This window comes from Trichosurus vulpecula, chromosome 3, assembly GCF_011100635.1.
Source record: "Trichosurus vulpecula isolate mTriVul1 chromosome 3, mTriVul1.pri, whole genome shotgun sequence".
Lineage (NCBI taxonomy): Eukaryota > Metazoa > Chordata > Mammalia > Diprotodontia > Phalangeridae > Trichosurus > Trichosurus vulpecula.
Genome location: NC_050575.1, coordinates 197,490,825 through 197,512,379, shown reverse-complemented (window position 1 = coordinate 197,512,379; position 21,555 = coordinate 197,490,825). Strand labels below are relative to the sequence as shown.

General features: G+C 40.5%; 1 protein-coding gene across 1 annotated transcript in view; it reads right to left on the bottom strand.

Annotated features, from left to right (window-relative positions):
- Positions 1–2,852: 2,852 nt before the first annotated feature.
- Positions 2,853–21,555, bottom strand: part of NFATC2 (nuclear factor of activated T cells 2) — a 167,201-nt gene continuing 148,498 nt past the window's right edge. The window contains exons 10-11 of the mRNA XM_036752894.1: positions 18,070–18,157; positions 2,853–3,260 (exon numbers count right to left, since the gene is read on the bottom strand). Coding sequence (XP_036608789.1) covers positions 18,114–18,157 — 44 coding nt within the window. The 3' untranslated portion in view covers positions 2,853–3,260; positions 18,070–18,113. The remainder of the gene's footprint in view (positions 3,261–18,069; positions 18,158–21,555) is intronic.

Here is a 21,555-nt window from a genome sequence, read left to right as displayed (position 1 = left end):
ACCAATGGTTTTGTTTCCGGTAGTTAAGTATTTGGTACAATTGTTTATGAAGCCCACCCTGCAATCCGTGGCTAAGTTTATGTTGGAGAAAAGAAGGGATAATTTTTAAAAAACAGAGAAAGAGAAAGAATAGCAAGAATCTTTGGTTACCCCAAAGCCCTGTTTTGTAAGCATGGTACAAGATTGATGGAAAATGCATTAGTCTTGTTCACCCCGTGGACAATGAAGTTGAGAGACTTTGCTACAATGACAGGAAGGCACTTTGGTAAAACATTCAGATAACTGAGGAAAGAGAGAATTCCCTCCTGTGCAAATGTGGCTATTGTCCAGATCAAGTGAGAAGAGATTACTCACCAAATGCTATTAACTCTTCCAAGGTGAACCTCCTATTTTCTACAGAGAGACTTCTTTGGGTATTAATGTTATCATGAGAAACACTGAATGGCAAAAACATGAATAATTTAATCTAACTGGAAGCACTTTAGCATTGCTATATTTCTTAATGCTCTTATTCGGTTTAAAAGAAAAAGGAAGCTATGTATTCATCTTGGGATCCCCACTGTTGCTGGGGGAAAAAATATAAATATTGATTGTATGGTTACATATAAGCAAAGCTTTACATTAGGTAAGGCTGACTTTAAAGGACTGTGTGAATTAACCCCTCTGATAAGAGACCTGTATAGAGACATTATTCATTTATAAAATATGGGAGGGAAAGAAGTCCCATCAAGGCCTGTTCTCAGAAACTCAGGAGATTAACTTTGGGTTGTGCAAATGGAAATATCATGCTGTCACCACTGAGCTCTCCCCTGGGTCTCTGTCATGGCAAACTGGTCATGGCAAACCCGGTCATCTTTGAAGAGTATTTGAAAGTTCTCATATTCAAGAATCTCCATTGGAAGCACCCTCGGAGGCCATATGGTCCAACCCTGTGCCTGAGGCTTGGTTTCTCTCTGCTATTTGGTCTAACATCCGGGCAGCAACATTGACCTTACCTCTGAAAAGAACTGATTGGCTGTGGCAGTGTTACAAGCAAAATTTTTGTGTCCTTTTTAGATGCAAGCAGAAATATTTGGTGAAAAATAGAGCCTGCTGTGCACTTATTATGTGGGCTCTGATTCGTTTTTTACAGAAACTGCATGATCTGGGGATGCTATTTACATGGCACCACTGTTACTGCACATTCAGTCACGATAAACAGTTCTTTTAAAAAATTGCTTTTCATTGCAAAGAAAATTCAAGCCAAAGGATTTTAATTTGGTTGGGTTTTCTCCCATAAGAAGTAAATGCAGCTATTTCTTTAAAGCTGGGGTTTCTAGCTCAAGAGTGGCTTAAAATGAGTTCAGGTCCAAACACCAGGAAACTTAATATGAACAGAATTCTGGGGCTTTTAAAATTGTTCATATTGTTAGAATCATAACCTATTAGCGTGAGATCACTGACTCCAGCCCTCTTGTTTTATAGATAAGGAAACCGAGGTCCGGAAAGGGGAAAGGGCAAAAGTCACACAAGTTAGTGGGTAAGCGGGAGCCGGAGGCCGGACCTCCACCCCCAATCAGTCTCCCTTCCACTGTCCCTCGTTGCTTTCACTGACTGACTCTTCTCTGAACTGAAATTCTCTAAAGCCATTTGTTGCAGGTTCATGTGAAAGAATGGAGTCAGTATAGAGAAAGCAAGCTCTCTGAAGCCAAGGCTCTGGCTTTTCCATGTAAGTATGCCAGTCCATCAGTTTATTACTGAAGTATCATAAAGGAGGGAGACAAATTAACTTCTAGAGTCTGTACCCAGCTGAAACACCATTTGGATTTCTTAGGACTATGAATATACTACCTAACTCCAAAGGCCTAAAAGTTAGGGGAAAATGATGTGTGTAGGAATGGTTTTGGTTTTCTCCTTGAGAACAGACTGTCCCCTATGACAACAGTCACCCCTCTCTGGCTTTGAATTTGGAGTCACATGGCACTGTCACCTCTGCCTGGTAATTTAGGAAGCTTAGCATTCCATGCCTCATGGAAAAGGCTTTTTAACCTTTGGACAAAACAAAACAAACAAAAAACCCAAACCTATAAAAGCACTTAAGAATATTGATTGTCTTATTTAATATCATCTTAATTAACAAAATACCTGTTTCTTTTTTTTTTCTTTTTGCCATTGACCCATGTTGTCTTGTCCCTTCCACAGGACTCTATATTCATTGCACATGCTTGAGATTTTTACTACTTTGTGGAAAAGCAATCTCAGTGATAAATTGAAGAGCAAGCACTTGAAAGCCAATAAGGTGTAAAACTGCAGGTGAGAGAGAAATACTACGTGTAGCCTACTTATTTCAGTTAACATTCTCCTGTATATTAAAACTACATATTAGCACCAGACTTCATGCGTGGGTTACTGATCAGGCAGCCAAGGAAATTCAATCTCTAACCTCTTGTTGGCTTGAGAAGCATAAGGAAAATAAAAGTAATGAACATTTACAAAGGGCACACCTAGAAACCAAGAATATCCGATAGGGGCCCTCATATTGGCCAGCCGGTTTCACTCCAGAATGAGAAAATGAAAAATGAACTTTGGATAGGCCCCAGTGGCAGTGGGGAATAGAGCAACCCTACGAAAGAAGAGCCAAGTTCCGTCTCCTCCGTTTTCCCCCAGTGCGCTTTGGGTTCTTCAGGCTGTGGTGCCGGAAACTTTAAGATTTTCCTTTGGGTTGGGTGTTCTCAGCACTCCTTTCCTTCAAAAGGCACAGGAGGTCTGCCCTAGAAAAATGAATGGAAGTGCTGGGGTTTAATTTTGCATCAAAGTGCATGCTGTCTCCATTTTCCCTTCTCCTCCTCCCTCCCGCTCTCTGTCCCGTCTAATGTCGCTTGCTTCAGCGGAGACTTCCAGTAAGGTGTTTTCAATATTCTTTTCATTCTTTTTTTTTTTTCAGCAGGCAACACAGTATGTGGTTGATACAAGATTAAGGTCAAACAAAATGATCTTTGGGAGGGGGAAAAAAGGAAGACTGTCCCTTCTGATGTTTACAGAGAAAGGTGGCGAGCTCCTTAATCAAGAAAGTCAGCTTTATGCCAATACATTGTTCGTCATGTTGAATCCAGGCCTTGAGATGAATAGTAAAGGAAACAGAAGGTGGTAGGTAGGGGCAGTAGAAGGGTCCAAGAGGCCAGTTACGGAAGCATTCAATAAATGTTGTCTTGCTAATCACTTCTTCTACGTCTGATTTTTGGCAGGAAATCCAGAAAATTCCTTCCTGATAATTTCATTAACTACAAAATAAGAGAGAGAGAAAGAGAGAGTAGGGGGGAATGAGAGGATACAGATACAATGGATCAGGTTACTTTCTATAATTTAAAACAGTACCTTGAAGTTTCTGCATTTTTTAAAACGTTTTTCCCCGTTAAAGTTACACATTTGACATCCTTTCAACATAGAACTCCCTCCTGGTACAGTGGCACTTCTTGTCTGATAATGTTAATAAGTGCCTCAATTATGTCATTAGTGGGTTAATGTAAATGCTAACAACGATGCCAAATGTTCTTTGCAGAACCTAAATGAGTCTGACCACATGGCACCTTTTAAGTAAGCTACAGTTTCCTCTGGTTATATCTCTCCCTCTATCTTTCACTGAACACATATTTTTACTTTCTCTACAAGACACCAAATTTTCCTTCCCGCCTAAAAATACTGAACAAGGTAGGCAGTTAACATTTTGTTATTAAATAATTTTCAGCCATGTCTGACTCTTCAGGATTCCATTCGGGATTTTCTTGGCAAAGATACTGGAGTGGTTTGCCATTTCCTTCTCCAGTTCATTTTACAGATGAGGAACCGAGGCAAACAGGGTTCAGTGACTTGCCCAGGGTCTCACAGCTATGATTGTATCTGAGGTCAGATTTGAACTCTGGAAGAGGAATCTTCCCAAATCCAGGTCCAGTGCTCTATCCACTGCACCACCTAGCTCCTCCAGTCAACATTTATTAAGTGCCTACTATGTAATAGGCATTGTGTTAAGCACAGGGGATAAAAAAAAGGCAAAAGATAATCTCTGCCCTCAAGGAGCTCACAATCTAATGGGCAGCCGAGAGAGTAATTAATTCCATTATGATTATGGTAGATGATGATAGGACAATTCAGTATGTTAAAGTAAGTTTTGCTTCTTTTTTTTAAAGGGAGGTATTTAAACAACTCAATGATCCAAGACAATTCCAAAGGATTCATGACAAAAAATCCACCTCCATAGAAAGAATTGCTGGAATCTGAATGCAGAATGAAGCATGCTATTTTTCACTTGTGTGTGTATGTGTTTGGTTTGTGCCTTTTTTTACAACATGACTAATATGGAAATATATTTTGCATGATCGCATATGTATAACCTATATCAAATTGCTTTCCATCTCAGGGAGGGGGGAGAATGAGACAGAAAGAATTTGGAGAGACTTTTAAAAAACAAATATTAAAAATTGTTTTTACATGTAATTGGGAAAAAATAAAATATTATTTAAGAAAACAAATTGTTCGCCATCTCAGGGAGTGGGAGGAGGAGGGAGTTTGGAACTCAAAATTTTAAAAAACTAATGTTAAAAATTGTTTTTACATGCAATTTGAAAAAAAATAAAAGTGAGGTATTTAAACAGCTGGAACAAAATAGAACCATCACACAGCCTGAGACTAAAAGAAAGATCCTTTACAATAAAGATACCATGGCATTCATAACTCAGGCACTCAATATGTCTCTTAATGAAGATTAGTGATTTTCTCTGGACAAGATGATATCACAAGCTGAGATGAGGAGATGCTTTTGTGAGTTAAAAGTTCCCTGAAAGCTTACCAGGTCCCTGCAGAGATGAGTACTGTGATCTTAGGATTCCATTTACACCAAACAAGGTACCGCTGGATGTTAGGAACCCTCTATAGAATAATTGTAATATCCCAGGGTATCGAACCCAAAGAGACCTCAAGGATCATCCAGCCCAATCCCATCATGTTGAGGGGCTTGCTTATGACCACACAGGTAGTAAGTGATCCAGATAGAATGTGAGCTCAGGTCTTCTGACTCCCAATCAATAGCACACTTTCTAGCACACCACACAGAATGGCAGCATGGACCAGGAGCCAGTCAAACCGCTTAGAAAACTCAACACATGGAAACTAAATGGGAAAGTTTCTTTCAAGCACTACAATACTATCTCATTACAAGGGCTGAACAATATGGTGGAAAAACCACTGGCCTAGGAGTCAGACACATGCTTTCCAGTCCCAGCTCCTACCACTTACCAGCTTTAGACCTCTCTGTGTCTCAGCTTCTTCATCTGTAAGATGGGAATGATAATCCTCAAAGCACCTATGTCATGGAATTATCACGAGGGCAGTATCTCCATAAATACAGCACTCCATAAATGTTAATTATCATTATTATGTTTGCTAGAAGGTGAATTAGATTATATTGGCCCAGGACATCTTTATTTAGCCCTTGGCCCATCACAAATTTCCTCAATTCTATTGATTTCCTTGGATTTTATTATCCCTATGTACATAGTAAATGTATTTTAGAATTTATATATGCATATACATATTGGTATTAAATATATATTCCAGATCAACAGACTAACTCAACATAGACTCAAAAACAAGAAAATATCTGCTTGAGAGTTTTCATAGGGTCATAGATCTGAAGCTGGAAGTGACCTCAGAGGCTACTTTAGCTCCTTCATTTTACAGGTGAAGAAACTGAGTTTTGTGGCAATAGCTTTCCTCTAGGACTCAGATCTGAGTATAAGACTGGAGTATGAAGCTGTTGCAATTATTAAATTGAACCATAAAAAATAAATTGGGCTGTAAGCTTCTTGAGGGCAGAGACAATGCCTTATTTATCTGTGTGTCTCCCCTAGTCCCTAGCTGAGGACCTTGCACATCAAATTAACCCCTTTGAGAGTTGATGAGAAGAAGCACATTGTTGTTCAGTTGTGTCTGACTCTTTGTGACCCCATTTTGGGGTTTTCTTGGCAAAGATACTGGAGTGGTTTGTCATTTCCTTCTCCAGCTCATTTTACAGATGAGGAATTGAGATAAACAGGGTTAGGTGACTTGCCCAGGGTCACACAGCTAGTAAGTGTCCGAGGCCAGACTTGAACTCATGAAGATGAGCCTTCTTGATTCCAAACTCAGTGTTCTATCCACTGGGTCAGCGAACTTCCCCTCGGGGAGAAACAAGAGGCCAAATTTTGGTGTTTTGTTTTATGCTGACCCCAGAAGATATTCTTGCATTGGTCTAGCACCTTTAAAAAATTTCCTAGTGTTTTCACACCTGTAATTTAAAATTTTCCTAGTGTTTTCACATCTATAATCTCATTTCAGTCTCAGAACAACCTATAGGATAGGTAAGTGTCATTGTCCCCATCTGACAGAAGGAGAGATTAAGGCTAAGATAAAGATTTAAGAACTAGTGGGACTTGTCCAAAGACTTCTCCATGGAGTGCAGAGATAGGTATGGAACAAGAAAGACTCAGTTCTTCATTAAATGTTTTACAGAAGCGCCTGTCAGGTATGTGATCAAAGACAAGGCCCCGACTCCCCTACACTTGGCCTCAGTTAGGACAGTAGAGGATGTCTGGTAAGGGCCCTGAAGTCACTACCCAAAGTAGATAATGGCCAAAGAAGGAAACATCAGCCCACAGTTCCTTCTTTGTGTGCCTTGCCGTCTACTGACAAGCTGGCTAAAATCATTCCAGACCAGAAGGCTCAGGATTTATTATTTTTATTGTTTGTTAAAGGGAGCTATAGTAAAAGCAAACTGCCAGGAGTAGGTGAGATTGATCCTGTTCCATGTGAAGCCCTTTTAAGCCAGGATTGTGAAGGGCTTCCTGTTTTCTCAACCCAGGAAATGAGCAGAGTAGATCATTAATGGAAACTTTTCACAGCCTTAAATTTCTAAAAATAGCAGGGAGGTAAAAAAAAAAAAAGAAGTGGGCATTAATAATGTAGAAAAAGGTCATTTCCATCTGAAAAACAAGTGGGCAGCAGCTGTGATAGACAAGATGAGGGGAGGAGTTTATGTCTTTGGAAAATCTTTCAAAAACACAGTGACTTTCCCTTTATTTCATCCCACCTGCCTCAAATGAGATGAAAGCTGGCCTGCTGTTTGAAAAATATATTCTATATACACTGGCTGCCTTTCAACAAAAGTCGTCAAGACCAGAGAGGCAGCCCACTAGAATGGAAGAACACAGGATTTGGAATCAGAAAAAATAGGTTTAAACTTCAGTTCTGCCTGCTAGTAAGAGGACAGGGCAGCTAGGTGGTGCAGTGGTTAGAGCACTAGGCCTGGCGTCAGGGAGACCTGAGTTCAAATTTGACCTCAGACGTTCTAGCTGTGTGACCCTGGGCAAGTCACTTAACCCTGTTTGCCTCAGTTTCCTCATCTGTAAAATGAGCTGGAGAAGGAAATGGTGAACCACTCCATTATCTTTGCCAAAAAAAAAAAAAATCTCAAATGGGGTCACGGAGAGTCAGACATGACTGGGTTATGCTCTCTTTCCCTTCTGGGTCTCAGTTTCCTAATTAGAAAAATGAGGCTGTAGCAGATAATCCCTAAGACCCCTTCTCACTCCAGATTCTATGATCACAAGAGAAAGCCTTTGATTAAAACATTAAGTTCCTCCAGGTCAGGGTTTTACTTCTCTTTGCATCCCGAGTGCTTAAAACAGTGCCTGACAGATAGTAAACACTTATTGATTGAAGGCAGTTTGAGTCCTTTTGGATTTTGTTGCTGTTTTCGTTGGCTGGTTGGTTGGTTCAGGAAAGAGTATGGAAGCAACTGCTTAATTAATTTTGATATGCCACCCTGAATTCAAATACTTGCAACAACTCTGAGCTGCAATGCAGATGTTTAATGTAAATCCACCAGCAAATTCTAACCCATGTGACTTTACTCTGGGAGATTTATTTTTCCTCAACCCTAGGTCTTTAGTCCAGACCCCTGTTGTTGACAAGGCTGAAGAGAATATGCTTCTTGAAATCATTAGGAGTGAAGAAGAACCAATCAATCAGCAAATTCATAAAATGTATCATTGTAAACAAGTTTACAACTTAGAAAGCATTCATTATCTGCCAGGCTCTAGGCTAGATACAAGGAGTGTAAAAAATCTGTAGTTTTTGTATGTACTAAACTATCAGGCAGACCTAAGGACCTAAATCACTCGCCGTCTGAGCAATAAATGACATTTTCAGCAAGGTGCCTACTGACTCCTGCCATGTCGTCAACTTACAGAGGCCAGCTCTGACAAGGTGGCCTCTAGTACAGCCCCCGGGTCAAAAATTGAAGCCCAGAGTATTGTAACTTTAGAGGAGGTATTTTGCCTGCCAGCCCAGATGCTTTACATCAGCAGAGAATTGCATGACTCATGCTCCTGCAGTACTCGATTTGTACAACTACATGCACTTAGGGCCTAATTTACATCATAGTGATGTGTGTCCGTCCCGTGCCCTGTACTTGGCTGGGAGCTCCTTGAGGACAGGAATCCTGGCTTAATTATCTTTGTTCTTTCCCCTCAGCCTGTAGCACAGAATTTTATACCTACAGCTTGCTCCACAACTATTTGTTCAATGAATGTGGGAGATTCAGTCCAGCTCCTTATGTGAATTTGAACTTTTGGAAACCTCTCCTCGGCCTAACGCACTTGGCCAGCAGTCTCTGCTAGCATCCAAATGACTACATCATAGCCGGGAGATAGCCCCTGATCCAGGAAACACCAAATGCACTCAGAGTGAATGGGAATTTGTGACCGGCACTGCTTTTGCCCCTTAAACATCTCACAAGGGAAATGCTTTAGAATTTAGAGTTGAATGGAACCTTAGAAGTCTTTCTGATCCAATCTGCTCATTGAACAGGTGAGGAAACAAACAGAGGCCCGGAGGAGAAAAAATGACATGTTTAGGGTGACACATTTTGGAAGCAACAGATTTCAACCCAGAACCCCTGACCTCATATACAATGCTCTTTCCACTAGACCAAACTGTACTGGGCTTCTCTTGCTTTTTTAACTTTGGCTCCTTTGGATCCTCTCAGCTAAGGATCAACATTTCTACAATAGGTTGGAATTTGCTTTGCTTTGTATACCAGCTTGTAAGAGGGGTTTTGGTTTTCTTTTTTTCTCAATGGGGCAGGGAGGGGAAGAGGTGGATTTTAATTTACTAAAAAAAAGAAAAAAAATTAATTTGGAAAAGCAAAATATTTCTGCAAGAAGATTAGGGGTGCTTGAAGCATTGACAGAGCAATGTACCCATCATTCCCTATGGCCCAAGACAAGTGTCAGCAGACATCTATAACATTTAACATTCCAACACCTAATTTCTGAAGATCCTCCCCAAAGAGGTGAAAAGAACCTCAAAAACCACCTATTCTAAATCCTACCAGAGCAGGAATCCTCTGTTCAGCACCCCTGACACATGGTCATCTCACCTCTCCTATAGTAACAGAATTAAGGGTTGAATCCAGATACTTTGACCTGAAAGGTAAGGCTTTTTGTCATACTTGGCTTTATTGCATTAACAGCTATTTTGTGAGTGCCCACTGTGTGCAAATCTTTCCAAGCTTTGGAAAACTCGTGACCTCTGGAGGCAGTCCATTCTACTTTGGGACAGCTCTAATTATAAGGGATTTTACCTGTTTTTCTACATATTCCTACCTAGAGTACATGAAGCAGGTAAAATTCAAGGATTACTAACACCACATTAAGATATAAGATCTGAAAGTAGAAACTGGTGATTATTAAACTAGTGTTCTTGTTCCTAGGCCATCTTGCTCCTTGTCTATGGCACTATTTTGGACTCCTTGGGGCTCTAGGGTTGGTTTGCCTAGCTGGTAAAGAGCAGAGCCTCAGTGAGTTATTGTTCTGAAAACAGAGAGTGGCTTTGGGGCTGTAGAAAGAAGACTGGACCCAAGAGTCAGTACAACTGACATGGCCCTGATATTCCCGATCTGTGTTACTGTGGACAAGTCATTTAGCCTCTCTCAGTTTCCATTTCCTCAGCTGTAAAGTAATAATACACTTGCATTTATATACCACTTTAAGGTTTGCAAAGCACTGTGTATATTATCTCATTCAAAACAGAATTAGGGCTAGTATTGTAATGGTGGTGCTTTCTATGAGGGTTTTTTGGGTTTGACTTTTATGGGAGTGACTTTGCTGGGGGTCAGAAAGACAGAGAAGAAAGTATATAGCTCTGGATAAGAACCAGGCTTTATTCCTCTAGTTTGTGCATGCTTTTTAAAAAATTGTTCTCCCCCAGTTTGAATGTAGGCTTATGACCACAATGTAAGAAGGATCATCACAATTATAAATATGGCAAAACGGCTTAAATTTGTTTTAAAAACTCTCTAGGCTATAATTCTAATAACTCCCATTTCTATGGTGCTTTAAGGGTTTTAATGCACTTTCCTCACAACTATTCCTCAGTATTATTAGCTCTACTTCCAGGGCCCCAGAGCTAACACGTGTCCGAGCCAGGATTTGAACTTGGGTCTGTCTGAGACTCTCTCTACTTCTTTCTGCTAAAATGAACTGTCTCCTCTTTAGAGTTCCTATTCCCCACTGGGTTCAAAGCAGGACGTATGTCTTGTGACTGTCTAGGAAAAATATACACTTGAAACACACTTTTTGCTGTAGCAATTTCCTATCCAGCCCCAGCGTAATGGAAGTCTGGGGGTGATCTGGTGAAGCCGGGGGGTGGCAGGGTTTGCTCAGTGTAGCCACTGAAAAAATAACTGCTTGTTCAGAACCAGGACAATACTGCAATATCGTAAGGATGATCACCTGGGAAAGACTGCACCCCTCTGACTGAGACAATGGTCAAGACAATTCCAAAGGAGCCGTGATGAGAAATGCTATCCACCCCCACAGAAAGGGGGTCAGAGGACAGATGGAAATGACTAGGTCTTATTTACCTCCTCCCCACTTTCTTAGCTAGGTTTCCCTAACTTGGATGGTGTCTTATATTTGAAAAAAACCAATGATCCAAGACAATTCCAAAGGAGCCATGATGAGAAATGCTCTCCACCTCCACCGTCAGAGGACTGATGAACTCTGAGTGCAGACTGAAGCAGACTTTTTTACTTTATTTTTCTTGTCTTTTTTTTTTTCTAACATGGCTAACACAGAAATACGTGTTGCATGACTTCACACGTACAATTGATAACATATTGCTTGACTTCTCAATGGGTACGGAGGAGGAAAGAATTTAGAACTTAAAATTTAAAAAAATTAATGCCATAAATAGGTAAATCAATAAATAAAAGATTTTTTTTAAAAAAAGAAATAACTGCTCATTGAATTGAGGCTAAATGTGACTAAGACATTGGACTTCGAGTCAGAGGACCTGGATTCAAATCTTAACTCTGTCACTAAGTGCTTGTATGACTTCAGGCAAGTCATTCTTCCTCTCTAGGCCTCAATTTTTTTCTCTCTAAAATGAAGGGGTGGGACTAGATGCCCTCTAAGTTCTAAATTCTATGATCTTATGATCAATCTCTTTAAAGAAAAAAAAGAGGAGGGAAATTTTTGAGTTTTTTCTTGCTCATAGCAGATGCTTAATAAATGCTTATTGATGGATTGATAAATATGTTTCAGGAATGTCCTGATCTACAACGTTATGTTCTTACCAACTCATGTATGACATTTCTCCTCATAAGTCCATAGCCAACCAGCACCAGGGATGAGCTGGAATCAGCTCAACCCTGCTCAAGAGAGCCAATTTTTAATTTTCAGTGTGAGCATTTATACTTTGAAAATTGGCAAATGCTACAAATCAGGGCTTAATTTATTGCTTCTTCTAGTATCTAGACTTAAGAAAGTGATGGCAAAAGTTTTAATAATGAAGATTAAATTTTTTTAAATGTATCATGTATACATATTTTTCCAGGGAGTCAACGTTATACATTTACCAGCACGTCCTTCCCAAAGGGCAGGAGAAGGGAAGTTTTGTTCCTCTTCGGAATTCACCCTCCTGGACATCTGCCTCTTACTTCATTTTTATTGCATTTTTAGTTCTGCTTTTTCAAATTAAGGGGCATGGGAACTTCAGATTTTCATGGCTGAGTCAGAAACTTGGGCCTGCTTGGGAGAGCTGTCCATTCTGGGCCCAGCACATGGTATTATTTTCTCAAGCAAATTTTGGAAGCCACTAAGGATGAACTAATTTTGGAGAGGGATCAAAGAGGATGGTAGCCCTTAGGCACAAAGACCAAGGATAAGTACACCCAGGGAAAGGAATAGGTGTTTACTCAGGGCTTCCTGGATGTGATGCCCTGAGAACATGATCAAAAATAGGCAGTTTTTCTAAGTTACTTATAAGACTTAATGGTGAAAGTCCTACCTCCATTTTACAAATGAAGTAATAAAGGCCTCTCAACTATTACTCTTCCTTGTTAAAGAGCTAAAATGAGGCCATTGTGAAAAGAATGGAATTAGCCCAGTAAGGATAAGAAATTAGTTGACAGTAAGGGATATAGGATTCACCTTGGGGCCCAGTTCAGTAAATCTGAATTGCATGAACATTTATTTAGTGCTTACAATGTGCAGAGCACTGGGTTAGGTGTTGAAGCCAGTAAAAAGTTATATAAGATCTAAATCCTGCCCCCAAGAAGTTCTTTATCCAGTGGGAAGTGATGACATATACAAAAATAACTATTTAAAAATAATACAGAATAAGCATGGAGTGGCCTGTGTGACGTCTGAGGCAGGGGTAGGGCAGGATAGATAGAAAGTCATTATCAACTTGAGTGATCTGGGAAGGCTGCATGGAGGAGGAAGTTCATAGGCAGTTAATTTGGCCTTTAAAGACTGGGTTCAGCGAGTAGTGGGGAGTGGGTGGGAAAGACTTTCTAGCAATAGGGAGATAGCTGAGCAGAGGCTCAAAGACAGAAGATTCAGGGCATGTCAAGCAAGAAAGAAAAGTCCAGGCCTCCTGACCCTCTGGACTTCACCATTCCTCAGCAGCCTTCTCACCAGGAAGAGCCTTTCATTCTTACAAGCTCCTGCCTCCTCAGAACCTCCATTTGAGGAAGTATTCAAGCCAGTCTTTTCTGCTCCATTTTATGTATTGTCCTGCCCCATTAAGAGCAAGAACTATCTTTATTTTGCTTATATTTGTATTCAAAGTGGTTAGCAGAGTGCCTGACACATAGTAGGTGAGCATTTAAATGAATTTTCCATCTAACTAGGGTATGAAGGTACAGAGAAAGTAGTAGGCACTTACATGAAATGTTTGGAATGATAGGGTAATACTGAATGGTTAAGGGCCTTGAATGTCAGGCTAGAGATAACTTTATTTGTTAGACATTCAGGGAACAATTGAAGGGTTTTGATCAAAGGAAGGATATAAACAGATCTATATATAAGAAAGTTGATTCTGCTAGTGGTAAGAAGGACGCAAGGAAGGAGAGAGAGTGATGACAAGAACTACCAGCACACTTTTAAAATAATCCACCTGGGCAACAGATAAGGGCCTGGACTGGGGGAGCAGCCTGCAGAGTTCCGGCCAGACCAGCTTTGAGCAGAGGAGGTGAGTGAAGCTAAATGAAAGCTCCTTGGGTTAAACTTTGTCCCCTGGCCAGGCCCCCGTTCTGACTTATCACTCCTTAACTGCCAGAGACTAGGAGACAAGTGGGAGGAGGGAACCTAGTTGATAAGGGTTTCCTGATAGGACAAGGGCCTCTCTTCTTACCCCCAGGGAAACCCTGGGAATCTTGATTTCCCAACGTGTTGAATAAAAATCTTACAACAAAGAAATGGGGTTTTGGCTGAGAATGAAGGTATCTGGGGACTGCCCTTTGTTTCCAGGGAAGCAATTACCTGCCTTTCAGTCACCAAAAGCTGTTATTCCTGTCATCTTAACCTGGCTTAGAGTGAGATCAACAATTTGTGGGCAGAACTACCCTCAACCAGAGTTGGGGGTACCCAAATCTCTCCTCTGCCTAGCCCTGGAGAGCAAAGAAAATGACAACTCAAGGATTATATGGATCACCTGAGAAATAGATGGCATCTTTAGAAGGTTCTTTTTTATTTCCCATTTAAAAAACACTTAAAAATAATAACCCTAAATCATGATGACCATCTGAAACATTACTGTATTGATCTGAAGAGATGCCATTTTCCCCTTGCTTCTTCCAAGTCTTATGTAAAACCTAAATATGGCTATTAGACTCATGCTCTGAGCACAATTCCTGTGACATTTTCCTACCCAGATCATCCGATCATTCCTTACTCCCCTGGCCCCAACATCCCTAACACTGGAGAGGACCCTTACAGAAGGGAAGATATTGGGAGGTTCCCAAGAGTTCCGTGTCTGGCATATTGGGGCTACTGCTCAGTGGTGGCACCCAGGAGCTCAGTGTCACTGAATGAAGAAATGGGGGGGTGGAAATAATCCAGGTGGAGCCCAGGGAGTAGGAGTTTGCAAACCTGGTAGCTGAGTAAGAGTCTGACCTAGGAGTGGGATAGAGAAAGGGGGTCAGAGGACAAATGGAAATGCCTAAGTCCTATTTACCTCCTCCCCATTTTCCTAGCTAGGTTTCCATAACTTGGATGGTGTCTTACATTTGTAAAAAACCAAAGCTTATTTATTTTCTTTTAGGAAAAAAAATACTTCTACCAGATACATCTGCTTAAAAAATAAATAAATATGAATGTTGTATGTATCATTTTTCAGTATATACCATCCTTTTACTTTTTTCTTTCAAAGAGATTTTATTTCAAGGGTGGGGCCTTCATTCAAGGGTGACCTATAATTAGATCAATAGTATATATGACAAAAATTTCCAGTCAGATGAGATCAAGATAGTTGGTAACCAAATACTGCCAGGAAACTTACCATCCACATGGTTAACATTAGTCTTGAGATAGGGGACTACAAAACTGCTGGGTGAAGAAAAACACTACGCTAACCCCACCACCTCTAAAAAACATTATTCAAGCATTACCACACCAGGATAGGTGTGAGAGAGGTAGTCATGGGGCTTTGGTGGCAAAATAGGCTGGAGCCAAGCTTCCAGATCTCTGTAGATCTACTTTCTCATATGGGGTGGGGAACCTCAGACCTGGAAGCAACCTCATAGACTTTCTAGTATCATGAATGGGAAGGCTTTTTTCTAACATCCCTGACAAGTGGACATCTACTCTCTCTTTGAAGATTAGGGATGAGGAATTTACTAGCTGTCCCCCACCTCTATCACCTCCCTGAGATAGGACTTTCTATTTATCTGTAAGTACTTGAAGCTCTTGGAAAAACACAGTCCAGACAAAGCCAGTCCTCCTGTTTGAGAAGCTTCACGGACTCCCTAGGCCTAGAGCCCCCGAAGCAAAAATACCTCTGCTTGGCATTGCAGCCCTTCACAATCTGCCTCCAACCCATTCCTCTAGACCAGTTAAAGTGGCCTACTTGAAGCTCCCCACATCCATCATTCTCTCTTCCACCCCAGTCCCTCTGTAAGGGCTTTCTATCATGTATGGGAATACCCTCCCCTCTTCACCTCTGCTTCTTAAAATCTCCAGCTTCTTTCAACGGTCACCTTAAAGGCAGGCTTCCTGAGTCCACCTGAAATTACCTCACATGAATTTTGTACTTATTTATGCACATGTTGTTCCCTTCCTTCCACCCCCAAGAGAATGTGAGCTCCTTGAGGGCAAGGGCCGTATCTTTTGTCTGATCCAAGCACGCTGGCCTATCTGCTATTCCCCAAGCACGACACTCCACCTCCCATCTCTCCAACATTGCACTGACTGTCGCTGATGCCTGGAATGCTCTCCCTTCTCTGCCTCTTAGTTTCCTTGTCTTCCTTCAAGACTCAGTTCAAATTCCATCTTATATAGGAGGAATTACCTGCTTCTTCCAGCTATTAGTTTTGAGATATTATTTGAGAGATTAGTTTTGAAAGATTACTTGAGAGGTTAGAGAGATTATCTCTCATCTACTGTGTGTCTGTATTTATATATGTGTGTATACATACATATATATATATACATACATGCACATACATATGAAATTGGAATGTAAGCTCCTAAAAGGCAAGGACTGTTTTTGCCTTTATTTGTATCCCCAATGCTTAGCATAGTGACAGCACTATGAAAGCATTTAATAAATTCTTTTTTACATTTTTTAGGAGACAATCAGGGTTAAGTGACTTGCCCAGGGTCACACAGCTGGTAAGTGTCTGAGGCTGGATTTGAACTCAGATCCTCCTGGCTCCAAAGCCAGAGCTCTATCCACTTCACCACCACATCCCCTTATTTAATAAATTCCTATTGACTTACTCTTTATCCCAGCTAGCGCAGTGCCTGATACATAGTAAGTGTTTAATAAATGCTGGCCAAATTGAATTAAATTGAATATGGCTTGCATGTCAATTCAAGCCCCATGGGAGGAAAGGTCAGTTCTGAATCACTTTTACACAGGGGCTTCCATTCAGGAGGAGCTTTCATGTGCACACTACTGTCTTGTGAAGTATGTCCTGGGAAGTTCCGGGTGAGAGACATCATCCTAGGATTATGGGATAGAGAGCTATAAGAAACTTTATTTTTCTGTTTTTGTCTTTTTTGGCAGGGCAATTGAGGTTAAGTGACTTGCCCAAGGTCACACAGCTAGTACATGTGTCAAGTCGGATTTGAACTCAGGTCCTCCTGACTCCAGAGCCCGTGCTCTACTCCCTGCACCACCTAGCTGCCCCTGTAAGAAACTTTAGAGATAAGCTAATCCCGTCCCATCATTTTACCAGTGAAAGAACTGAGAACCAGAAATGGGAAAAGATTTGCCTCAAGTCACAAAAGTAGTAAGAAGTAAAATGAGATTTGGTACTCAGGTCTTCAGACTCCCAATCTAGTTTTCTTCTCATACAGAAAAGGTAGCTTGAAACATGCAGCCAACCTTCAATTATTCATGTTTATGCAAGGCTAATCCTAAAGCCTTTCTTATTTGGCTTTGGGATGCATGATATGATTTTTCCCTGGCAGTCTGAACTTCCTAATTGTACTTGGCTCAGAATAATACTGAAAGGAAGATGCATTTGCTCAGGGCATGGACCAAGGCTCACAGGAGCATGGTATATAGTTGGGATGGGGGAAGAGGAGCAGCAAGCCATTCTGGAGTCAAAAATTAGCTCAAAGGCAATTGACCAGATGGGAAAAAATGCAGGTGAAAACCATGGATAATTAAGAGTAACCTTTACATCAACATAAATAGAATACAACTTCAACTCAGGGTGAGATTTTACAACCTCCTAAAACTTGGGTTTCACCAGTATGAGTCCAAATAAGAGACGTAGTATGCCAGCACATACTATCCCTATCTGGCCCATTTAAATAAAAAAACCCAGAAACTCCTGAGTGGAGAGCTTTGTAAAAGAATACTGTAGAGGAAGCCCTTTTACTGCAAGAAGGTTAGCATGGAGACACAAGTTTTCTGAGTCAAAGGGGATATATATATATATATATATATATATATATATATATATATATATGTATATGGAAATAAGACCTTCAACAGATCCCCACAATGAATTATCTAAATAGAGCTAATAGTATCACCTGCACAGAAAAATAGCAAAGGTTGTTTAGGGGCAGCCCTGGTTTCAGTGAAGCCCAGTTTCCTTTTTTGTACCTGACCAAGGGGCCTACTCCCCTACAGGTTCTTCCCACAGGCAGAAATCCCACTGATAGCCATGGAACTTTCTTGACTGAACACAGGGGACACTGGTGAAGTGCATGCAAACAGAGGCAGGCCCTCAGCCACAAGCTTCCAGTAATGAGAGAACTTTGATCTGCCTTTGCAAAACAAACATGTGCACAGGGTCTCTTGATCCATGACATTAAATGGGTTGTGGCAAGGGTGCCACTTAAAGAAGCATGCAGTTCCCAATATCATATCCCACCACAGTGTTTGTCTATAAGCTACATCCCTGGAGATGAAAGGGAAATAGTAATGATACGATGTCTTGAATCCATGGGAACACATGGCATGAGGGCTTTTTGGAGAAAAAAAGGTTAAGAAAACACACAGCTGGAGAAAAAGGCAGAAAATATTGGTTACCTTCAACTTTGAATTCTCGTATCAAAGATCACAGTCATTCTGTTTCATATTATGTTTTGTATCCAGCTAAGGTGTGTATCTATCAGCTCTGAAAAAGATTTGCAAAACCATTTTTGAGAAAAAAAATCACCTTTGACCTCTGTTACTTTTGCAACTCATGCCGCATTTTGTAAGTCTAATTGGCATCTCTTTATCTAAGCCATGAAGTTTTGCCCAGACCTGGGATTTCACTGGTGTGGTATCCCTAGCACTTAGGATAGTGTCTGGCACATAGTAGGTGCTTAATAAATATTTATTGACTGACTGACTATAGGAGACTCCCTGGGGTAGAAACAGCCTCTACTAAATGCAGATCAGTGACTGTTCTGCAACTTGAGTCTTCTAGAGTTGTGTGGGACACTGAGACAGTAAGTGATTAGTCCATAGATAGTATATGTCAGAGGCAGAGCTCAATCTAAGTCTTTCTAGCTCCAAGGCCAGCACTCTATCTATTATGCTATTCTGTCTCTCAAGTCATTATGGATCCCAGACAAATCTTAACCACTGGCCATTTTAGAAGCCCAGACTCAGTACCATATTTGCCTTGTTTTTTGTTTTGTTTGGTTTTTTTTGTTGTTTGTTTGTTTCTTTTACCAGATACATAACACAATCACTGGGGTAATGAAAGCAACTCTCAAAAGGTGGAAATTTGGGAGTGTTGTTATGACCAAGAGTATGGCTTTATAGAATCTGGTCAAATATGGCAGCACTATCTTTGTAGAACTGTGATTTCATGCAATCATAAACTTCTAAGTCTGCAACGGGCTTTTGGTCAAGTCCTCATCTCATAGACTGGGGTTACTGAGGCTCAAAGAAGCAGTCAATTTGTTCCATCTCACACTGAATTTCTCAAAATCAGTACCTTAAAGAATGTATATTCTGTTACTTGATTCACATCAATAGAAATAGAAAATGCATTTGGGGACCTGCTTACATTTAATTATTCTTGAGAATTCTATGAAGATAGGATAAATATGGGCCCAGTTTCCTTCTTTATACTGATATAACCACTAAAGTCATGCAAATTCTTAAGACTCGGCATATTTCCTTCCTGTTTTTCGCAGATAATATGAACAAGCTCAAAGTTCCTATTTTTCAATACCAAGGCAACGTAAGAGTAAAGAGATAATTTTTTTTAAAAAGTAATAAAAGTGTTTCCTGATTTAATACCTTTCAAATTGGTACCTCACTTTTTATTGTGATTTTAATCATTACAATATATACACATGTTTTCAAAAGTTGGCTCAGAAAGGTATATTTTAATCACATCTTTGAATATATAGTTTAGAGATACTGTCACAATTTGATTTCCTTGTATATGCGGACCAAATATTGTTTGGACTAATTGCTGTTAGTACAGTCATATAAATCAGAAATTTATTTCAAGGGGAGAAATACTGCCTAATACACTAGTGCCTGAAACACTGGTGCTTGCCTTTAAAAAGCTCTTCAAGGGGCATGCCTGTGTTATAGATGAGACCAACTTATAATGAGATCTTTCTTTCCAACTATTTCTGCAACTGCATCCTTTTGTATGGAGTCTTCAACATGTACTATTTCTTGTGCTAGGAATGTGTATGGAAAAAACTAGTGAGAGCTGCTTACTTATCTCCAAAAAGATGGGGTTGGACTAGGTGACCTCAAAGATCTGTGGTAGAATGGAAAGAATCCTAGTTTGGAAATCAAAGGATCTGAGTTTGACTCCCAGATGTGCCCACCTGTATGACCTTGGGTAAGTCACTTAACGCCTCCAAACCTCAGTTTTCTCACACATTAAAAAGAAGAAACTGGTCTAGATGACCACTAAGGCTCCTTCCAGCTCAAAGTCTACGATGCTATGATGCCCTCCTGCAGGCAGACTAAATGACCTCCGTGGTCCCTGCTTGCTCCATATCTATACTCCTATGATCCCAAAATGAGCAAGTGACATTCTTTCTCCTGTCCATAGTATACACAAATGCTGTACATCTGCCAGTCCTTATAGCCCATGACTTAGCATAGAACCTTGCATATAACAAATGCCCAATAAATATTTGTTGAATTGAAAGAATTCATTAAGCAAAAACCCCATTGAACATTTAAGGATGTGGCTTCATTAGACTTATCCTATGTAACTGTAACCAACATTCTTTAGAAAATTCTACAAGAATGTTAATTACCCATCAGATTATGTGCCCAATCACTACAGTGAGATGAAAACTAGTGAGGGAGCAGGTTAGCTACTCCTGGACCTCAAAGGAAAACCTACTGTTTATTATCAGACTACTTGTGCTTATAACCACCAGAACTTCTCTACTAAGGTAAGGCCTATGCTCAACAGAAAAGAGCTAAAATGAGGATGACCCTTCCAGTTCTGATGCTCAAACACTCTAAGTTCTTTGACATCCTATAAGCTAAGATCCCTCCCAAGTCTAATATACTATGTTCTTTGACATTCTACATTCTAAGGTCCCTCCCAACTCTGACATTCTATTTTCTAAGCACACTCATGGCATTAACATTCTGTGTTCTAAGATCTCTCCTAACTCTGACATTCTATGTTCTACCTAAGGCTACTTCATCTCTGACATTCTATGATTCCAAAAGGGCAGAAGAGTGTTTATGGCTCTTCATGAACATTTATAGGTATGTGGTAAGCCAAGACCCTTGCTTTCTCTTTGCTGTTTTTCAGAAATCCAAAGCCCATGGGTTCAAAAAAATTCTGGAATAGTCCTTTTCCCACAGTGTGATGGAGCAATTTCACTGGCAACGTAGGATGAGTTGAGAGATCCCCAGTGCCCAGTTCTTTTCTGTCTCACCCTTCTGTTAGGCAACTAACTAGGATACTTTTTTAAAGACATATTTGATTCAACATAAATTGTGAAAGGGAATCAATTTACTAAAAGATCTCACAATGAAAACCAGCTCTTGTCATGCTGACAGAAACACAGGAACCATTTGATTCTGAAATGACAGCACTATCTCAAAATTCAATTTGCTTTAACACTTACGAAGGACTGTCTATGTGGAAGGCACTGTGCCAGGTGCTAGAGACACAAAGACAAAAAACAGTTCCTGTCCTCAAGAAGCTTACATTCCACTGGGATATATGACATGAACAACAGAGATAATATAAGGAGATTTGAGAAGAGGAAGGGCACGAACATCTGATGGGAGAGGGGGAGAACACATCAAAGAGACAGAGGAGAGACTAGAGCAGGCAGGCTGATATGGAAAGGCTTTCCAAGCTTGAACAATATGGCAGGATGGTTTCAGAGACCTAGAAGAAAGCAAACGTTCATGGCAATGTATTATTAACCTGTCTTTGAGTAGGCACAGAAGCATTGCTAAGGCAGAGGGTATCTTGCAAACATTTGCTGTTCATTGAATAAGACACAACACTTCCGAACTCTGGGCAGTTTCACTGGCTGTCCCTCATGCCTGGGCCTTTCTCCCTCCTCACCTCTG